The sequence below is a fragment of the Cyanistes caeruleus genome, chromosome 1 (assembly GCF_971803275.1).
Source record: "Cyanistes caeruleus chromosome 1, bCyaCae1.hap1.1, whole genome shotgun sequence".
Classification (NCBI taxonomy): Eukaryota; Metazoa; Chordata; class Aves; order Passeriformes; family Paridae; genus Cyanistes; species Cyanistes caeruleus.
In genome coordinates this window covers 49,146,958-49,168,737 of record NC_141701.1, presented here as the reverse complement: position 1 = coordinate 49,168,737, position 21,780 = coordinate 49,146,958, and the positions used below count along the sequence as shown (strand labels likewise).

The 21,780-nt window shown below is 38.4% G+C and overlaps 2 protein-coding genes across 8 annotated transcripts in view; both read left to right on the top strand.

Annotated features, from left to right (window-relative positions):
* MYOM1 (myomesin 1) overlaps positions 1–2,535 on the top strand; it is a 79,771-nt gene extending 77,236 nt beyond the window's left edge. Inside the window, exons 40-41 of one of the 2 annotated variants that reach the window (XM_086891302.1) lie at positions 381–477; positions 2,458–2,535. In XM_086891302.1, the coding sequence (XP_086747428.1) occupies positions 381–430 (50 nt within the window). In that variant the 3' untranslated portion in view covers positions 431–477; positions 2,458–2,535. Of the gene's footprint in view, positions 1–380; positions 525–2,457 lie in introns of those variants that run through there. The other variant, XM_023919922.2, reaches the window with a different exon arrangement.
* A 594-nt stretch (positions 2,536–3,129) lies between these two features.
* LPIN2 (lipin 2) overlaps positions 3,130–21,780 on the top strand; it is a 43,413-nt gene continuing 24,762 nt past the window's right edge. The window contains exons 1-4 of one of the 6 annotated variants that reach the window (XM_023919932.2): positions 11,940–12,193; positions 14,193–14,236; positions 17,107–17,307; positions 19,660–19,755. In XM_023919932.2, the coding sequence (XP_023775700.1) occupies positions 17,116–17,307; positions 19,660–19,755 (288 nt within the window). In that variant the 5' untranslated portion in view covers positions 11,940–12,193; positions 14,193–14,236; positions 17,107–17,115. Of the gene's footprint in view, positions 3,367–11,856; positions 12,194–14,192; positions 14,237–15,367; positions 15,442–16,556; positions 16,654–17,106; positions 17,308–19,659; positions 19,756–21,780 lie in introns of those variants that run through there. The other 5 variants (XM_023919933.2, XM_086891230.1, XM_086891257.1 and 2 more) reach the window with 5 other exon arrangements.

The window sequence follows — 21,780 nt, the reverse complement described above, 5'->3', positions numbered from 1 at the left end:
CCCTGAATCATCCTTGCTATTAACTTCTTTCCTTTTTTTTTTTTTTTTTTTTCTCTTAAATGGAAATAAAAATATAAACATAAACTAAACTTAATTAAATCATAACATCCAGTCATAAAGTCATTCTGATCTGAGACATGTTATGGAAAACGCTTCTGAGAGACATGTGCAGGTCATGACTAAGAGGCAGAGGTAAGGAGTCTCACAGGTTTAAGATACAATCCTGTCTGCTGTGGTATGAGCAGGGGTGATGGTGGGTATAGAATACATGACTGCTGCATAGAGTGGTTTCTTTCTGAGTGTTGTACGTGTACAAACAGACAAAATGACAAAACAGTATCTCATCACTAATGTCAGCTCTTTTTCTGCCTTATGTGCAGGTAGCCTGAAGCAGGCTGCCTCTTTCACACACTGCTGCTTCCAGACATGATCCTCAGCTGAAGAGCCAGAGAGACACTGATTTACATATGGCACTGGGTAACATACTTTCAAATTACTTCCTCTCCTCCAAAATAACCACACCAGTAAGCAGCTGCTCTCATCACACCCTCCCCTCTCCCTGGTGGGGGAAACAACAGTGACATTTGTGGTGAAAAGGCAAAATGAACATAAATGAGGTCGCAGGTTAGCTGTGCCCTGAAGGCCCTGGATTAACCAACAGTGAGTTGTGGTTCAACAAGGACCACAAATGGTGCATGGATGTAGAGAGCTCCTGTCTACACCACTCTACACACTCACAACAGAAACCAATCCCACTTGATAGACAGAGCTGTGGAAAATGCAAGCCATTTTACAGCTTGATTGTAATCTTCAATGTGTAAGTGCAAAAGAGGAAAGAATACAAAAGGAGAATAATGAGGGATGTTTGCTTCAGTAGTCCTGATTGCGTAGAGGTGATAATTTTGGAATGGTAAATGTTTCCTAAAGGGAAGACACTGTGTTTTCAAATAAATGCTCTTTACTCAGAAACACCTCTTCCAGGTTTGAAACAGCAAAGTATGATCTACCCATTTGTTACCCCTTTTCAAGTAAAGATTTTTCTGGCTTATTTTTATAATAGGATTTAGCTTAATGTCAATATTTGAGAACACATGACAGATTTAGCCCCTACCTCTTATCTCCCTGTGAACAGGGCTGTCTGGTGTTGAAAAAGAGAATCCCCTCCACTAAAAAAATAACTTCTTGTTCCAACCAGCAAAGATAAGATCACAGAAACACAAATGAAAATACTCTGTTAGAGCAATTGCTGAATAGGTTACCCTCACAGACTGTGAGACTAAGATGCCAAATAAGGAACTCGGCAAAGCAGGGAAATGATCTGCAGACTGTGTGTTTGTGACAGATGTTATGCTAATGTGGCTAGGTAATTATTATTGCAATGCTATACTCAAACAGGAGGCCTCTTCAGAAAACTGCTGCAGCTGAAAAATGGTTGAGCTGACGGGTGGCAAATTGCTCCATTACTCTTTGTTGCTTCCACGTATCCGGAGTCCCGGAAAGTGTTCCAGTTGACTCAGAATTCCTGACATGACAATAATATCATCAAAATGGGCAGGCGTGAAATCTGACCTTCCTTTTTACATACCCATAATATAGTCACCCCCATCCATGTAATTCTGTGTTTGTGCCTTCTTCCATGAAACACTTTCCTTGAAAACCCAGCATGCATGTTATGCAGGGATAGATTTGTTTTAGTTGTATGCTCAAAGGGATTTAAATATATTATCTGCAAATAAGCAAACTCACTGGCTATAATCTTTTAGGCAGCTTGTCCCAGGAGGTACAGATGAATAAACAGACCTTATCTCTTTGTAGAACTGGTAAAAAAAGATTGTCAGGCGTCTTTTAAGAGATACATGGACTATCACAATAAATTTTGTCTATATATTACTTTGCATGCTAGCATGTCTTTTTGTCAGTTTCCCTGAATACTCTGACAACCAGCTTGATTTCTCATTATGCGGCAACTACATGAAACCTATGTGAAAACCTAAAAATGGCTCTAACACCAAGTGGGGCAAAGCCAGCTTTTAACAAAACTTTTGTCAACAATTGGTGGATGAAAAAGTAGTTGGTAGGCAAATGAAATATAATATAATAAAGAAGCAATATGAGTAGCGATAAAGACTTAATTCCCACTTGTGAAACCCAAATTGTATTTCCAATTATGCTGCTTCTCCTCTTCTTTACCCTTTTTTATGGTGCAAGCTGTTTGAAATGAAAATATTACAGTGGTTTAGTACCTATTATGTCACAGTATCATTTGGGGCCTCTGGGCAATAGTGTGACTCAGGTAAATAATAACACACCACCAAACCAACTTCAGCAAACAGTGGTGTGAATCATGAAAGCATTGGCAAATGAAGCTGCTGTCCTGAAATGCATACACAGCCTGCTGGACATGTTCTGATTTTGCAATTCTGCACTTTCATTACAAAATATATATATTTATAACAGAATCACTGGATTAATTATGTTGGAAAAGACCTCTGAGACCATCGAATACAACCTACGGCCAACATCATCATGTCAACCAGACCATGGATGGCACCGAGTGCCACTGTCCAGTCTTTCTTTAAGCACCTCCAGGGGTGGTGACTCCACCACCTCCCTGGGCGTCCCATTCCAATGTCTAACCACCCTTCCCATGTAAAAAATCGCCCAGATGTCCATCTAAAACCTCCTCTGGAGCATTTTGAGACTGTGGCATACAGCTATAGAAAGACTACTGCATAATACTTATATGTATGTATACATGCATGTCTGTCTGTCTGTATATTTGTATGTATGTACACAGATGTGCATAAATAAAAAACATTTTCCCTCCTCCTGTGTGTGTGGGCCGGTAACTTTCAGAAGGAGGATGCAGTGACAGATGTACGAAGTGGCGAACACCGTGAAGGCAGCGCGGTGCTAATCCACGAGGCGCTAATCCGGAGCCCCGGCTATACACAGCCGCTCCCGAGAGGGCTCCGCTGCCGATCCCCGCTCCCCGCTCCCGAGGGGCCGGCCGGGTTCCCGGCGGGAGGCTCCGGGATGCGGTACGTGCAGCCGGGGCCGCGCCCGCCGCTCCCGCGCCGCCGCCGCGCGCACGCGCACCTCCTTCCCCCTCCTCCCGGCGCCGCTCCAAGGTCACGTGGCGCCCCGGGCCAGGCGCGCCCCCGCCGCCAGCGGGAGCGCGCGCGGGCGTGCACGCGCTGCACCAACGGCCGCCGCTTGGCGCAGTTCGCAGCCGCCCGGGCGCGGCTCCCCCGGCTCCCGCTCCCGTCCGTCCCTCCCTCCCTCCCTCCCTCCCTCTATCCATCCATCCAGCCGCCGTCCGTCCCTCCTCGGCTGGCGCCGGCTCCCGCCGGGGCCTCGCTCGAGGTAAGCGGGAAGGGGCCGCTGTCGCCCGGTGGGCTCGGCGCGAGGTTTCCCTGCCTGCGTGCGGGGGACAAGCGGCGGCGCGGGGCGAGCCCGGGCGGCCACCGGGCAGGGAGGGAAGGAGGGAGAGCGGGAGGAAGGGAGGGCGGCGCAGGCCCTGCCCCGGCTGCCAGCCCGGGCTCGCTCCCCGCAGAGAACCATGAGAACCTCCCCGGAACCGCCGCTGCGAAGCGGGGCCGGCCGGCCGGCACTGCCAGCGCTCCGGACGCTGCCCGCAGCTCCCCGCAGCGCGGGCCGGCGGAGCCGGGGGGAAGCATCGCCTGCCGTGCCCCGGCTGCCCGGTGTGCGGCTGGGCAGAGCGGCGGCGGGGGTGGCGCGACACGGGGGTGGCGGGAGCGCCGGTGTTGCCGGCGCGCTTGGCGGTGCCGCTGTGGCACCCCGGGATACGTGCCGTGCCTCGCCCCGCCGCGCTGCCCAGCAAAGCCTTCCCCTCCAACTCGGGCAGGGAACTCTCGCTCCGGCGGGGCGCTCCGCCTCTGCCTCCCGTGTTTGTCCCTCCGGTGTGGGGAGTCAGAAGTGGAACTACACTGCCCGCGTTTTTTTGTGTGCTTCTCTCTGGGGTCGTGTGTGTCTGGTTTAATGTGCTTGAGCTACGTTTTTCTTCTCCTGAAGTGGTTACTGAGTATATGTAGGAGGCATCAATGATTTTCGATACAGCAGGGTAGTATTCTGTCTAAACCTGTGCATTTCCATCCATAAAAATGATGTCATAAGTATACCTGTGTTGTGGCTGCACTTCGTACGTGCCCATCATCTGGTTACCTCCCCCCCCCCCCCCAAACAAAATTCCATTGTTGTTACAAGAAAATATTTGTTAGCATACCACATATTGGTATGTGGTATTATTCAGGATACTGTCAAGAGAAAATGACAGACAGCCTTATAAAATTTCATCCTTACAGTCATAGAATGTCCCAGATTGTAAGGAACCCACAAGCATCACTGAAATACAACTCCTTGGGGTCTATTCTGGTTTTCTTTGGTTGGTTGGGGTTTTTTTTGTACTTCACAAGCATTTCATGGGACAATTTCTGCGTATTGAGCACTTAATGTTTGCAAAATAGAAAAAAGATTGTAGTGTTGCTTACATTTTAAGAATGTACAGGTATTTATTAGTTGTAGTGAAAAGTCTTAAGTCACGAAAAGCCTTCTTTTTTTTTTTTTTTAAAGTGTGGGAATGTCTATCACTTTAGGATACATAACCAGGGTTTTTTTTTGTATACATACTCGGCAGCTAGCTCCAGACAGGGCCAAAAGTTGTGCCTTCTCTCCTAGCCCCTGCAGTTGTTCCTTTGTATTCCAGAGCATACAGGAATGTGAAGAGTTTTGCCGTCCCTTATAAAAATCAAGGAAGATCTCTTTGCTTGAGTGGTATAAAGTGAGGTGCTCCATAAAAATAAATTGCTGTTATATAATACACTATTAAACTAATATGCTAAAGTTAAAAGGTTTCTAGGTGATCTCAGGAACTTTGACTGAAATGCTGTAGTATGTGGTATTATTCTTGGTTGCAATAGGAATAACTAGGATAGTCGTGAATGGCCCTCATCAGCAATTACAGTGTTGATTTTTAAGCATGTATCATAACTTTTCAGGTAAGCGTATCAGAAAGTTTGAATTTTTTAGTGGCCCGTAATAGAGATGGTGTTTGAACTTATTCTTGGTACTTAATGCTTCATCTTCTTCTTGGTACTTAATATTTTGGGTTGTTGCAAAAGTAAGTGTAATTCTTTGTTTATTTGGAAGGCCTCCACATAAAAGGCTTCATGTTTGCAGTGCAGTGGATTTTATGTCTTTTCCTCTAGTGTTTCCTTCCACTGGTGTAAAGTCTTGATCAGTTAAGGGGAAATCCAAACTGCACTTCGGGCACTTGACACCTCCTTATGTACCTTGAGGCCCCTAGCAGCCCTTTTTTGCATTGCATGCTTTATGACTTGGTCTCTGCCTCAGAGAATTTGCAACCTAGATAGGATAGAGGTGAAAGGATTTCATTCAAAGCCACTTTGGGAACCTTTGTCAAAGCCAGAAGTTAAATTAGTTGCAGTCGTTGCTTCTCTTCCTGGAAAATGGTCACTGGGTTAATAGTCTAGATCATGATTTTCTTGTTTTCCAGTCTTGCATCTTAAGTGCAAGATCACAGCAAACAGGAAAACAGTTTCTCACGGTCTCTCTGTGAACATAAGATCTGTACTCAAGTTGGAATTTCCAACAAATTGGATTTTTTTAAAAAATAGCTTTGGATTATATATGAAGTAATTTTCAATCATTGGTTAGATCATGATTTAGCAGTAAGTTTTATGTAACTGTCTGAAAAGGGATGAAAGGACACTTTCTGGTGTGTTACAGTTCTGTATGTTACAGATATCCACAGTGAAAAAGCTTTCAGGCTTATACACAGCAGTGTGTGACATTTTCGTGATCAAATACAAGTCTAAAGTGTATATATTAGATGTATTCACCCCATACTGGGCACATTCTGAGAACATAGCATAGTAACGTACTGTATCCCAGTGATTTTTGTATCTGGAGAACATTCTTTATGATCTTGTTACAGTTCAAGGTTCTACAGTAATACAAAGATGTCATCTCTGGATATATCTTACTGTTACTGTAGGTAAGCAGAACGATTTTTAAAAATTTATAAATAGAATTATCTATTTTAAACATAGTGAAGAATGTTGCTGCTTTTGTAAAGAGTGTGACATGTAGAAATGAATTTAATCTCCCTAGCTGCTCTCTCGTCTTGGTTGTTAAATTAGTGGTTGCATTTCAGTTTGGGCAGGCAGACTGATTTAATATGAAACTGTCATGCTCAGTCAAGTCACATTATCTTTCTGCTCGAGGACAAAGCTTAAGCACACTTTTTTGAGATTTTTTTGCTTATATTTATATTTCAAGGGAATTATCAAAGGAAGGATGCTAGCTTTTCCTTCCTAGCTAGATATTTTAATCAGTTTATTTCACCTTTGTACTAATGTAATTTGACATTTGTTGTCAGAAGTTGTCACTTCTGTCACTTCACTGAGTCACTCATTTTCTCAAGACTAAGGGACACTTCCTCATTGCTTCTGTATGCACTGAGAGAACAGATGAGATTTTTAGCTGATGAATCAGCCCATTTCTTTATCCAAAGTGTTGAAGTTCAATACCAGAAATGTAAATACGCAAAGTAATAATAGAAGAGTCTGCACTGTACTAGGTGACATATTTCTGTTGGTGTATGTGGCTGAAGCCAGCTAAGCTGGTCTTAGGCTGTGTCTCTAGGTTTACTTGTCTTTTTTTAGACTGCGTAACTGTCTCCTCAGGAAATACACTTCTGAATTGATGGTTATGAAAAGCTTTTTAGAGGAAACGTGTAAAGGATTCTTTTCAAAATTCTTTCAAATAAGTGCTTTGGATAGTGAACTGTAGTTGTGATTCCATTAGATATAATTGACTCTCCCTTGGCTAAATAGAATTTAATTTGTGATGTGAACAGAACTACAGTGATTTAAGGAAGAAAAATACTTAGTGATGACTTAAAGCCATTCATTTCCTCAAGGAAAAAATGTGCCTGTTAACACGGACAAGAAATTTGTGAGGCCACTTCACAGGTCTGTTGTGTCCTGTATAGACAGTGCTGACAGGCTGTGTGCTAGGGGCGAGCAGATCCCTCAGCCAGGTGTGACCTCTGTGGTCATTACAGCTCAATAATGCAGTGCATTGGCTTTGCTGGAAGAGTAAGCATATGCCACTTTGCTCAGCTGTATTTGTTTTTTTCCTACCAACATCTCATATAAATTTCTCTGTATGGGAATCTTATAAGACTAGCATTTTTACCCAACTTGTTAGTAATATAGCTAAGCCTTATATGCAGATTGAATTTAGGGATACTGTTTTGTTTTGGTATATGTTCATGAGTTCAACAATATGGAGAATCTTATCAAGTGGAAAAGAAAGCATCTTTTTATATATGGAATATTTAGAGCTCTCTGAGTATTCTATAAATGTGTTTCTCAGAATAAGTATTACTTCTGTTCTTGTCAACCTGAACATTTGTACTAGTCGCAAATCTTGTATTTGTATATCCATTCTAAATGTAACCAAATTATTTACCACTAACAGATTAGACATAGATAGATTTTATGCATGCACACATGACCTTGGTTTTTTTGTTTTTTTTTTTTTTTTTTTTTGCTTTGACTTGTAAACCCTGGGAGGTTGCAAGAAAATTTAAATACAATTGCGGCAGATCAGCACCTGGAGAGAAACACTGTTACAAGGAGAAAACAAAGATAAGGGATTGCTGGATTGCTTATTAAGGAAATGCTTAGTGCTTTCTAGAAACACAGAGGAAAAGCTTCATCCGCTTTCTCTCATCTCATCCAAAAATGAGATTGATAGAATTTCTCTTCAGAAACATTGGTTTCTGCGTTACGTTTCTGGAAATAAGTTCAGCCAAGGATGATGTGGCCTTACTAGAATCTGTGTTGCTGGAAATATGTTGAGTGTGGCATATGCCCGTGTAGAGGGCTGCACTCTTGGATTAGCCAGTTAGTTTTACCAGTCCCTTGAAAGAAGTTAAGGTCTCTAAGTACATAAGAATATTTTGTGTAGGTGTAACCTAAGTTTTTGATTGAAGTGATCGTTTTTCCAGTAAAACTCCATTTATGAACTCTTAAAGTATTCTTTGTCCTCACTGATGTTCCTTTGTAAACAGAAAAAAAGAAAACTTTAAAAATAAAAAGAAAAGAAAATGCTCAAATTAATACAAGGACAGATGCTGTAATACTGAAATCAGATGATTTATAGCAGATCATACAGATAAAACTGTTGACACAATTACAAAAGCGCTAACTCCAAATAAACTGGATTTCCTTTCTTACTATTTTTTAAAGTAGCTAAGTTGCACTGCAAATTGTTTTGATTTGAATGACTCTTGATTCCACTTGAGAAGAGATCTTGAAGGCATCAAATTTACCATGTTGCATCATAGGTGCAAAACTAAATTGATTTTATTTTTTAACCACCAGTTTAGTGAACAATACATTACTTTTATATCACTAGTGTTTCTCTAACATCTATTAACTTCTTGACTTCTTGTACCTGCTGTTATTACTTGTGATAGAGCTTTTTTTTTTTGCTTTTTTTTTTTCCTTTTGGACAGCTGGGAATTGCAGGTAAAAGCAGGTAGGGCTGCATAATAGTGTTTTTTCAACATTGTTAAACAGAATTTCTTTTTTAGTTGCATGTAATTTGCTAAAATGGAAAATTTAATTCCATGTTATATTTTTGGTACCTTCAGCTTTTGTATGGAAAATCTTAGCAAGTATATTATTTTTTTTTAATAAGAAGGGGCTCTTGATGGTATTTTTCCACTCTGCTAGAGGGAAAACTTTTCTTTTAGAAAAATTTGTGTGCCCCTTACAAGAGGCATCTGAGGCAGATAATCTTCATTCAGTATATTTTTTGTTTGTCTTGTCAAAGTTTATTTTGTTTTACAAAGTTAATAACCTTTGAATTAGGTTTAAACTTTCATATAGAGAATGGATAGACTTTTGCACTTAAAAGTATCAGAGATGTGCTGAATTTGTTTTTTGCACAATCTGGAATGAGCAAAGCTTTATTTCCAGTCTCAGTAAGCAGATGCTTCAGAGCAGGGCTGGACCAAGAACTTGGGCACAGAAGAGTGTTTTCAGCCCCAGTCTGACTTTTGTAATCTGTGTAGGAGAACTGACAACTCCTCCACTTTTTTTGTGTTTAATAAGCAAAGTGTAATAGTGTGTGAAAATAGAGAAGTGTTGGAATTTTGGAACTTTTGGAGTCGAGCCTTGTGGAGAAAGGACCTTTTCCCGTGTGAGACTGAGTTGTCATGGACCATCCTGACATTGAGAACTGTGGTGTTTCATTCTTGGTTGATAGTAAGTAAAATTATGTGTGACAAGGTGGGGTGAAGGAGACAATTGGAACATGAACAAAGGTGGTCCTGTACTTGCCGTATCTTATTAGGGTATCTTAATAAGAGAAAGATTTGGTCCATTCATTTGTCTTGGCTTACTGTGGTCTCTGAGTGAATTGGGATAGTGTGCTGATAGAAGCTATGTCTATAGGATTTGTGCTTCCTTCTTTCCAGAGCTCAGAATGGTATGAACTGATGGAAGTTGGGGAAATGTCCTGTAGCTGTTTTCTGGTGGCATTTGTTTTACAATTCCTATCCAGTACAATCCAGTAATCACATAAATGTCATTTTCACAGGCAGACAGACTTTTACATATCCCAGATGGTCATTAAAAAGAAATCTGATTTGCAACTGCAAATGTAGCTTGTTAAGGCAATGCACAAAGAGGGAAAAGAAAGATGGAAAGTCTGAAAAATTGAGTTCTAAATGTGCTAAACCCCTTTGCATGTTTAGTTCCTAATCTGGCCTGAGTTTTTCATTGCATAAGTAAAAAAAATTGCATCTCTGAGATGGTGTAAAACTAAATGAAATGCAGCTGAATGTGTTATGGCGATTGCTGCAGAAAATTAAGTTTTAAAAATGGAATCTTACTTCCCATAAGCGATTTTGACTAATGAGCAACAGGATAAAATGTGTAGACCTACAAAGAGCAGATCAAAGAAAGAACATAGAATAGTGAATGATCTTTGTCAGCATTATTAACCTGTATGAGTCTAGTGAAAAAACTCCTAAGTGCTTTCTGAGGCTACACCACAGGAAAACGTACCTACACCAAAGAGCTTCATTAAGGTTGCATGGAAAACATTGCTTCTACGACTTCCAAATTTGATGTATTTGCTTTTCAAAATGAAAGCTAATTTTCCTGTGCAACATATAAGTACATAACATAGTGCTTAAACTTACTCAGCAGGAACTGAGTAAGTTACCTTATTTTAGTTACCTTATTAATACTGAGAAATAAGAGTGCTAACAAAATGTGCAAAGCTTGTTACCTGCCTAAATCTTACCTTACCTGCAGTGACACAATTTTATCTGTGTTCCAGGAAAGCTGTTGTCTTAAACACTTTTATAAGCTTTGAAGAAAATAATGTCCATCTGAAATACTGAATGATACTGAAATAGTACAGGTATCATAGAAAAAAAGGCCAACATGAAATGAAGTCAATAGTGTTTGGAAAGAAGCACTAGTTTATAACTTTTGTTTCCATTTTGCTCGTAACTATGTTTTATGCTGTATTTTAATGGAACAGGATGAAGGAATGATGAACAGGAAGGAGAAATTGAGTGTGTCTAGTAATTCTTAATATTCTATAAAAATTCTTGTCATGTTTGCTGAAAAACCCATTCATTTTTCCAGTAACAGCTGGATGAAATATGAACTTAAACAATGTATAGAAAAGGACTCAGAGATAGTAGCAGTTTATTACAACCATACTGCACACATAGCAATCCCAACATTCAATTTAGGATTTTGTCATTGACAGTGGTACAGTTTTGGACTTGAGTGTAGTTCATTAATTAATTTGGAAACCTACAAGCTATTTGGCTGCATCCTATAATGTTGTTCCCTGTCCTTGCATCAAAGTCTTTTACGTGAATTTACAAAACTTAGAGGAGGAATAGTAGTAGGGTCTTGGATAAATTTTATTTTAAGCTTGTAATTGAAGAAGCAATCCTCCAGTCTTCTTAGTAGACACACAATAACCCCATGAGGGTGGGAAGGAGGTGCGTGGGTTTAGGGTAGTGAGAATTTTTCTGTGTTGAGGGAATATTGATGGTACTCAGAGAATGTCTCTCTCATTCTGGGACAGAATTGGTTCCTTACACTACTTCTCTTCCTCAAATTATTTCACGTATCCGTTATTTTACTTGGATATGTAATGACATTTCAGAATTCCTCAGATGAAAAATCAATTCTAATTCTGAGTCATGGAACTAGTTACTTAAAAAGTTTGTATGTTTTGTCCACACACTCAAATTCTGCTGCTTTACAATACTGTTTGAAGAAAGCAAGAAAATTTCCCAGGAAAACTCAAATGTTCATCTTGGTGTGCATTGGTTTTGTATGGTTTAGTATAAACTTGACACCAGGTCAGTTGACTCTTCACTATTATTATGTAATTTCAAAAAGGAGGGAGAGAAGTCCACAAATACCAGACCCTGAAATGTTGTGAAATTTGCTGTATCAAACATGACTGGCTGCCCCAGTGACGCCATCAGCAGAAACAGCAGCACATGGAGTGTCAGCAGGCAGTCTTGACTTGGGCTGAACCAGGACTTTGAGTGCTGCTGCCAGTGGTGGAGTTGCAACAGCAGATGAAAAGTCTCCAAGTGAGCTAATGTAGACTTTGCCTGAGAATCATTAACTAAATCCCTGTTTTCATGGGAGCTTCAGCTGTAGTCACGTGACATGATGCAAACCAAGATCATCACCTATCAGTGCAAACATATGGCAAAGTCAGCCCATGTTGTTACTTATCTCCCAGAGCGCAAGGGGGCTGGGACATTTCAACCAAAGCCTATTGGTGAGGGAGTTTCTGTGTGAGCTTTCTTAAAGAAGCACTTCCTTTTCACCAGTAATTCTGCGTGGGAATGTATACCAAGCAGTTTCCTCTAAGAGACCAGAAGGTTTACATAGTTCTTTTGCTTCTATGAGAAGAGAAGAAATGCTGCTACAACGTTTTGTTATGGCTGTAATTTTTGCATTTACCTGTGTTGTGGAAAGTTAGTTTTCTGTTTTCTGAGATGCATAACTCAGAAAAGGATGTTCTTGAAGATGACTCAAATAGAAGTGAGGTTGCTGCCCATGAAAAGGTTCCTGCTGGAATCTTGGTGAGTTTAACAGATTTATTGCTAAATATATGTAATAATTTCCTATAGTGCTGTTAAAATATATAAAAATTGACTGCCTATATTTAATGGTATGTGGAAGACTTTAATTAGGCATTCAGCAGACTTACTTTGTTTCCCGTTTTTGTTCCATAACTGCTCTGTGCAATACTAGGAGCAATCCTAAACTCCAATTAAAATCTTTACTTAGAAACAAAGACATTTTTGTTCAGTAGATCTGATGCTACAGTGGTCTTGTTTGTCAGGGTCATTTTTTCCCCCCAGTATTTTCAGGGTACATAATAGGAACTAGTAAAACACTTGCTAAGGATTTTCTCTGCTTAAGGAAAGCTTCTGCCTCATAAATTTATAATATAGGCAAAATAAAATAGATTGAGGTAAACCACTGCTCTGCATATTTTTTATTTTGTTCTACCAAATCTCTTGAAAGAAATAAAACATCTTTGCTTTGCATTGGGGAGCTAAGATCTGCTTCTAAGTAACTTTTTTTTTTTGCAGTGATAGTTAAAATTCATGCCCTCTAAAGTTGTAGCTCTCTGGAGCAATCAGATACCTTGCCTTGGAGTAATTTGCACTCTTTTCTTGTTGAACTAGGCACTTGTTTGTAGTAGGCGTGTTCATATGGGTGCACTTCATAAAAGGTGTTGTTGGCTTTAAGAACCAAAAAAATGCAGTTTACCATTAGTAAAGCAGTTCTCCATATGCACAGAAAACACCTATAGTGGACAGACTTTTGATTATATCTTGCACCTCTATATGGATATTACTGAATAAGACTGAAAAAAAAATGTTAAAGAAAATATGTTGATCTAGTGGCAGCTAAAATAACATCTTTGTTAATGGTAAAGAGATAGAATTCCTACCCACAAAACCTCCTGCTCAGGTTATGCTAATGTAAGCATTTCCTGGTAATGAGTTTCGAAAATTTGCCTTGTCTGTCGTATCAAGTGTATCAGATATTCTGAGGTGGAGTACTGTTCAATTATTATTTCTGAGAGCCATTGCTGTGACATGAGAAAGTCAAACAGCATATTCAGGGTTAATTTTAGTTGCATTGATTTGAGTATTTTATAAGTGGAGGCACAGCATTTTAGTATTGAAATTCTGAAGTAGATATTTTTTCTTATTTTGTATTTACTTTTGTGCTCTCTCAGAAAAAGAAAGTTAAAAAACCAAAGCAGTTTCAGTTTCTGCTTTTGGCAGTGCAATGGCTTCTTGCTAGAAGAAGAATATTTTTATGGTATGACATGGAAATTCTTTCCCCCATTCCAATTACAGTTGCATTTAGTTTAGTGGTATTAATATATTCAGCTGTAAGAATTTTTGCAAACTAGGTAGTATTGCATGAATATTCAAAAATCAGTCTCTCTGGAGCCTCAGAAGTCACAAAGAATGTTTCTGCTTTGATACCTCAGATATTCATAGCCTTTTAATTTGCTGTCTGAGAAGAGTAAGTAGTACTGAGCTGCATTAACCTTAGTTTTTGTGCAGAGTTCTGAAATTACACTGCATCAGGCAATGTACAGATTCTGGATATCAAAAGAAATAAAACTTAAAAGCTAAACAGTATTGTGACGTATTACTGCCTTGCCTTTCTTAGTTTGTCTTTTCCATCAGGCTTTTGTCCTGAATTTCAAAACTGGCAATTAGCATGATTTTTAGGTTCTTATAGGAGGTTAGGAAGGCACATTGCTCTCTGCTTTCAAGGCAATGACATTTAAGAAATGTTTACTAAGCATGAAGTAAAGAGTATTATCGAGGAATTACTTTGACTTACTGGTTATGCCGTGATCAGGATATTTCTCTTGCATTTGCAAAAATTAGCACAATAACATTTTACACTGTTCCTTTCTCGCTGTTTTCTGATTCTGTACTGTTCACCACAAGTTTTCCAACAATATGTAATAACATTTAAGGAATACAAACAAATACAAGGAAATCTCAAACCAAGTCCTAATCCCTGAATTTTAAAATCTCCCAGCTGGGCTTCTACTGACATTTGAGATAAAATGACATGTTTCTCAGGTATGTAGTGACAGTTCATTTCTGCTTGATCATTTTCTTGCTACAGTTTGAACTTTCTTATATAATATGTTTATCTTGCAAAGTGAACCATTATGTTAAAAGCTGAACTGTAGCCTGGTAAGTAATAATGTGCATTAGTTTATTACCTTTATCTAGTTTGGTTTATTTGCAATGTACAAAACGTTTGCTTGAAGACTTGGATCATAAAAAGCTACTTTCCTTGTAAGCAATGTCTTTCATACTCAGGAGTATAACTTTTCCACATGTAAGAGTGAACGAGCTATGAACTTTCAAATTTAAGAGGTTATTCAGAGTATGTATGTTCATAAAAGTGTTTGTGCTGTGACCTACAAAAATGAAACCGATACCCATAGAAGAGATAACATTGCTACAGGATATTCTTGCTACAGAAAAGCAAGAATATATAAAAAATGGGTGAATGCTTTGGTCTTGTGTGGGTTGTGTGGTGAAATTCTATGGTCAAGTCAGCATGTATGTGAGGAAAAACTCACATATTATTTATCATCTGAACTCAGTTTTTAGCAGAAGGTGTGAAATTTTTATCTTTTAAGAAGTCATTGCTTAAGTCACAGAGAATTTCTTATTACTGCCTGCTTCTCAAGTCCTGAGAAATATATGGAATGGAGAGCCTATTAAAGACTTTTATTCCTGATTGTGTCAAACGTTTATTTTAACAAATGCAGTCTCCTTCTGACACAAAACCAACTTTTCTTTCTAAGCTGATACCATAGACAGTTCTTGGAAGTGGCCAAGTCAGAACCATGAATGATAATGATTATGCATTAAAGATTTTTTTTTTTTAAGAGATTGAGTTTAAACATGACTGTCATGCTAGGTGAAGACCAATTGCTTCAATAGGAAAGCGGATACTTTAACCTCTCTGTCTTGAGTTACAGTTCCTTGATGTTCAGTTCCCTGTCTCTTTTTAATTTTTTTTTCCCCCTAGCTCTCTGGTGCTGCTCAGCACCTCATGACTCAGGTGTTTGTCATGTTCTTCTTAATGAGCTAATCTAGCTTACTAACAACCCACTGAAACAAACAGCAACAAAAAATGATAGACTTTTGCCAGCTGTGTCAGGGAGCTAAACCAGCTCATTACGAGGGTTCAGAGGAGGAATGGTTGAAGTGGGACCTTCCCTCTTAGTGAGCTATTACTTCACTATCAAGCAATCAGTTTTATAGTTGTATGTGAAGCTACTTACAGATCAAATTGAATTAATGACTAATGTTGATAGGGAGTCCATCCTCCTAATCTCATTACTCACTCAGTGACAGTCTATTCTTTTTGTTTTCATCAACAGGCTACAGGAAAAAAATTCTCTAGCACATTACCTAGTATAGTAATTCTGTGGATAATTTCAAGACAGTTTTAAATCTGTATTGTAAACCCTCCACCTTCCTTTGTAAGTCTTGTGAAGAGGAAGGAGTTATTTAGAAAAAATATGAATGTGATTCGGTAATGTATGAGAAGCCTGAGATGGAGAAAAATGTTTCCATAGCTGCTGTTAAGTGTAAAAGTAGTTTTAGATTACTTGCCTGTTTACAGTTATATCAGTGTATAGATGCCACAAAAGTGGTTGCTTTTGGGTGAGTATGAGATACCCTGTGTTACTGTAAGGAAGACTTTGGAGGCTCAAAAGAGAAATAACTGATAAATTATGTAGACAATAAAGCAGTATCAGTAGGAAGAACTGTTGTAATGCAGTACAGTTTTGTTTAGAGATACTAAGAAAAATCCTAAACCTTGTTCAATGAGTGATAAAAATAGAAATGCAAATAGGAAAAAAAAAAATCATTGTAGATTTTTTTTTTAGAAATAATAAATAATATCCCAAAATATATGTATTTTTTTTTCATAATTTAGGCTATTTTATGTGTTCAGTGTTGTGGGTTTTGCTTGTTGGCAGTGGTTCTTTGTTCTCCTAAATATCCTTAACTTCAGAGGCTGCAGTTACTTGGATGTTTTGAAATGAGCTTGTAGCAGACTTCTGGGTGGGAGGCAGGAGATGGTAGAATGTAGAAGGGTTGCACTTAGGTTTCTGTCATAACGTTTTCACAGTTTTTGCTCCTCTTTCTGTTAAAGCTCAGGTGTTCTGAGAAATCTTTGGACTTTCTTATTGGCAGTCATAGTTCAAATTGTGTTCTTCATCTGAAAAACTTGCAGTCATTCAGAATTCATTCATTTACTTAAGTATTTTTAATGAATTAGGCAGAATTTTCAATAAGTGATTCTATGGTCTTTATCCTGTTTGACTATAGCATAATCTTCTTAATGTATCTCTTTTCTCCCACTACATAGTTTGATAATTTCTCTAAGATGACTCAGCCATTTTTGAAATAAAGAGCTGTAAAGGAAGAGTTATGTGCAGTATGTTCTACATACCTTTTCCTGACTTGTAAGATTTTTTTTTTTCTTTGCATCCTTATGTACAGTTATCTTCATTTTCAATATAGGATCAGTTGTATTAAACAGGCAGTCCTCCGGAGAATTAGTTTTTCATTTTGGCTTATCTGAGTTATTAAGCATCACTTAACTCTAAGCTTTGAGGTCTAAAAATGACATGCTTCAAAATTTTCTTTGAAGTATTTAATTAATCATAGATTCAAGTTGATAAAGCATTAGGAGTAGGTTTTATAACTCTGGAGACTTTTATTAATATAAAGATTGCCTCAAAGTTCTGTTGATTCTTGGAAACATTTGTGTAAAGCTTGTTACAATAGAGTAATTCATAAATGACATTGCACATCTATTTAAATGTTTTATAAAAAATCATTTCAAAAAACCTGTCATTTTTACTTACTTAAATTTACTTACTTTTTTTTTTTTTGTCTTTCTTTCTCTCCTTTAGTCTCAGACTATGAACTACGTGGGGCAACTTGCAGGACAAGTCCTGGTTACTGTGAAGGAGCTGTACAAAGGCATTAATCAGGCAACCCTTTCGGGATGCATCGATGTCATTGTGGTCCGGCAGCAGGATGGGACATACCAATGTTCTCCTTTCCATGTCCGATTTGGGAAGCTTGGTGTACTGCGCTCTAAAGAAAAAGTGGTAAGTTCAGAAAGTGGGTCAGATCCAAGTTTTGAGTACAGGTGCATTCCTTTTTTTTCCCCTCTTCCTTCCTTTCTTCCCCAGCTCCCCACATTCCCCGTTAGCAGACTGGTTTGGTGCAGAACATTTGCACATAAATGCTGTACAGGATGCAAAACAGAACTTCTTGTGGTAATCTAAGGACTCTGCAAAAATGCTATGAAAGAAAAACTGTGACAGCTCTGGGCCTATTCAGAAGGACAAATAACCAATATATAGACTTCACAGTTTCAAAATGTTTACATGGGGCTATTTATTTACTTATCCAAGTATGCTGGGAAAAAATGCTTAATGCTTTTTAACTGATCCCTGATGTAAGCAATTCTTTTTGGAATGTCTGAAGGACAAACAGAGCATATGTTAAGTGTTGCTGACCTATTTTAAATATTGCTCCTTGTTAGCTGTGTTCAAGGCTGATTTGCAGTAGAAAATGCAGTTATTAACATCCACAAGCAAGTGAAAACTGAGACTGAGGCTTCATTCCTGTGTGGGCATGTTTGAAAGAGAACCTGTTACAATTTCCTGTCCAGCCATTCTGGGATGATGGTGCTACCCAAGCAGATTGTCCTTCCATCCCCTTCCCATAGCCTTTGTTAAGCATGCCAAGAGAGTGAGCTGGCTGGATGGGGTTGGTTTGAAAATGAAGCTGTTGTAGGAGGACTTTACTGTCAGTAAGGAATACCCTGTATTGCATGTGGGTGTGCTACCAAAAGATGAATTGATTTAAACAGGACATACACCCTCAGGATTATAGTCTGCTTTTTAAAGGAGTAAATTATTATTGCAGGAAGCTACCCCCGTCTTTATATTTTGATTGTAAAAGGAGAGTAAAGTGAAACTGAAAGAGCACTTGGGGCATTTTTTGTTAAAGGTCAATACTAAGAGTTACATGCATTAAAGTTAAATGTTTGTTATATTAACACAGGTGAGTAGCTTGTTAGTTTTTATGTTATCAGGCTTGCTGATGGCAAAGAATTTATTTACCATAACAGCTTTTTAACAGATTACATTACAGTTTTCAACAGCATACAAAAGAGGTGGTATAGCTGTACTTTTTCTGACATCTAGGCAAGCACTTACTACAGGAATGGTCTGAAATTCGAGTTTGTTGGATGTCTTCATACACTTCTGAATAGCTGAAAAATATGAGAGGTTTTCAGCTTCTGGGTGCCTCTAAGAGGTTGTTGAATAGTAGAAACATCTACTCTTGGTACCTGCTGTACTAGACTGTCAGTGTAATTCTCAGCTTTTGCTTGTGTAGATGACTGCTGCTCCTTGTTTCCTCCATCCTGGGAGTTACTGTTCACACAGTTCTCTCAATAGTCAGTTGAGTGTTTGTTACTGCATTGAGGATGCATCTTTCTCTGGCGCATTATGAGGCCAAGATCAATTTATAGTCCCAAGATGCGTGGAAACACAAAGTATGTGTATCTATGCTTCAACTTCAAATATATACTAAAGTCTCCAGAAACCAGTGTGGTTTCTAACCACAGCTACTATAGATACTAAACTTAGTACTATAGGTACTAAACTTAGAGATGTTTGTATGTCTAAAGGAGAAAAAAGAAAAGGTGAGGTTTTTTAAACTCATGTTGCTGAGTACAACAAAATATTTTAAAAATTAAAAACGGTGAAATATATGATTTTCAGATCAAAATCAGTTATTGTGGGGAAGAAGAAAAGTGGTTATCTTAAGGATTTGGGTATAGTCCCCATGCATGTTTGGTTATTTACCTAATTTATGTTTCCTATTTTTAGCACGATAAAAACATTATTCTCTGACAAAAACACTATAGCTGCAGAAGGGTTGTGGTCCTTTTTCATACCCCCATAAACTCATGAGCAGGAAAATCTGAAATGCTAACTTGAGTTGCAGAAATAATTGTAGTAAGTCTCTTACCACTTTCAGACAAAGCCTGCCTCCAGGAGGCTTCCAGGTGGAACTTCTGGTGTTCAGGATTCAGATTCGTACCAGGCCCCAATTCAGATTGAGATTTAAACATCTGAACAGTCTCAGTCATTCTTCTATGAAATAAAGAAATATCAATAGCTGCTTGAGCAAGATTCAGTCTTTATATAAAGTTTATGTTTTTCTTATTTTTCTTGTGGGTATTATGCTCCTCTGCCAGGACCACAATGTATTTTGCAGGTGAACAAACTAAAGACCATTATGACAGACTCGTGTCAGAAAGAGAAAGGAGAAAGGGACACCATTATGCAGTGAAACAAAGTTTACTCTCAGAGCTAAGTAGACCATGAGGTCAGCACTTTCCCGGTGATGAATTATTTACAATAAATTGTCTCCTTCCACAGATTGACATAGAAATTAATGGTGATGCTGTTGATCTTCATATGAAATTGGGCGACAATGGAGAGGCTTTCTTTGTGCAAGAAACCGAGGAGGAAAATGTAAGGACTTTGTGCTTCTTGATGGCTACAATGTAGTAATAACACAGTCATGGGTTAAAAGTGCTACATACAGTGTTGTCAATATCCTCACTTCTGTGAAAGCGAAATTTTCTGTAACTCAATCTTAATGTCTCTTTCATATACTGCCAAGATGCTTGATGCTTTGTACCATTTTGCTGCCAATAATAATAAAGTAACTAATTATTTTCATTAATTAGAGCATTATTTGGAAGATGTGCTTAAGTATTTTTGTTTAATTAACTCATTCTTGTTGACTGCCGTTATACTGATTGCAGTGCCTTACAATAATTTCTGCTTTAAGTTATTACAGCTTGTGCCTCTACTAATAAGGATAGTCTATTTTTTGGACATATTTCTAATTTGCCTTACAAATTTTAGCCCAGTCATTCACAATTTTATTTATGAAACTTTCACCAGGTAGCAGTAACTTCTTTGACTTGAGAATTTATTTCCCAAGATTCTTTTGCAGCTGGAAGCTAATGAGCCTCTGGAAAACGGGAATAATGGTTCATTTTTACTCTGATTTCCTTAGGATATGGGAGCTGTGTAATCATGGTATTGGTCAGTCCTGAGCATTGCTTTTGATTGCTTTTGAGTCTGCTGGCACTTTTCAGCAAGTCTAAAGGAAAAAAGTTCTAAATACAAGGTTCCAAAAGATTTAGTGAAAACTAGTCAGAAAAGAGAAGAAAAAAATTTGTCGCAGAGAAGTAAAAGATAAAGTGCTAATTTCTTGTTATTAGGAATCAGTCTTTCAAAAATTAGATTGATCCAGTTTTTAGTTTAGGGTGCTACTTGTTTATTCTGGGGGATCAGAGGAAGCTCTCATATTGAAATTGAATATTGATTTAAATACAGTTTAAAGTGGAAGGAAAATATAAGCATTAAGACCTCAAATAAACTTGGGGTAGGGACCCATAACACCTAAGCAAAAGGAAGGTTGGGTTCTTTGTCAGCATACACCATGACTAAAATGAAAACTGGAAGCAATTTTTTACAGATCTAGGCTGTGTCAGATGTTGATGGGAACTGATCAGTCTCATGACTTTTGGAAAGCAATGGTGATAACCAGTGCCTTTGTCCCAAGTACAGTGTTTAAAGAGAGCTATTGCACTTGCATAATACATTTTGATTTATAACAAGAGTGCCTTATCTGAGTATAATGTGTTCTTGAGAGCTGGTAATTCATGCTGAATATATAGATGAAGTTTGCTACAAAGCAAAACTGGGGATTTTACTGTTTGTAGGCATTTTTTTCCCTGCAACTGATCAACATCTTTGCCTCTTGAAGCTATGCTTAAGGGATCAATCCTAAATCTCTTATTGATTTCTTTTTTTTTAATTTTTCCTTTTGGGGGGATTCAGAAAGGTCCTTTAAGGGATTAGTGTTGGCATTTTTCACATCTTTTTCAGCCAGTTTTCACTTTTACTGAATGTTTTTATTTATTTATTTTATTATTCTTGGTTTCTTATCATTAATTGTGCAGAATATTAACTTCAGTTCAGGTGCTAGCGTTTGTTTTCAACGTTTTTCACAATGCAAAATCTGTGTATCATCAATGTTGTATAAGGCTGTATTTTGTTCTCCTTTCTGTTTCTGTTCTCCACTCTACAGCCAGTGGAACAAAATTTGTTCTCTAACTCTTAACACAATGAAAATTTGAATTTAATATTAAGTAGCAAATAAGACTTGGAGCACATCAAAAGTAGTATCAGTGCTTTGCCTGTGTCTCATCCATGTTTCTGGCTAACTTTCTGCACAAGAGTCCAGTAAAATAACAAACATCTTGTAATTACTTCTATTTGCTACCATGAAATTGAGCTCCATAACTTTCTCTACACTATGCAAATTCTATTGTCTTGTGCTTTTTTTCCACCATGTGTTTGTCCCTTCACAGTGTGTTTCTTTCAGACTAGGTGTCAGTGTATTTTCTTGGTGCAATGTAAATAAACCTCAGTCCATAGCTAAAGCTTTTCCTTCAAAGGCCAGTGGGTTGTAATTATTTG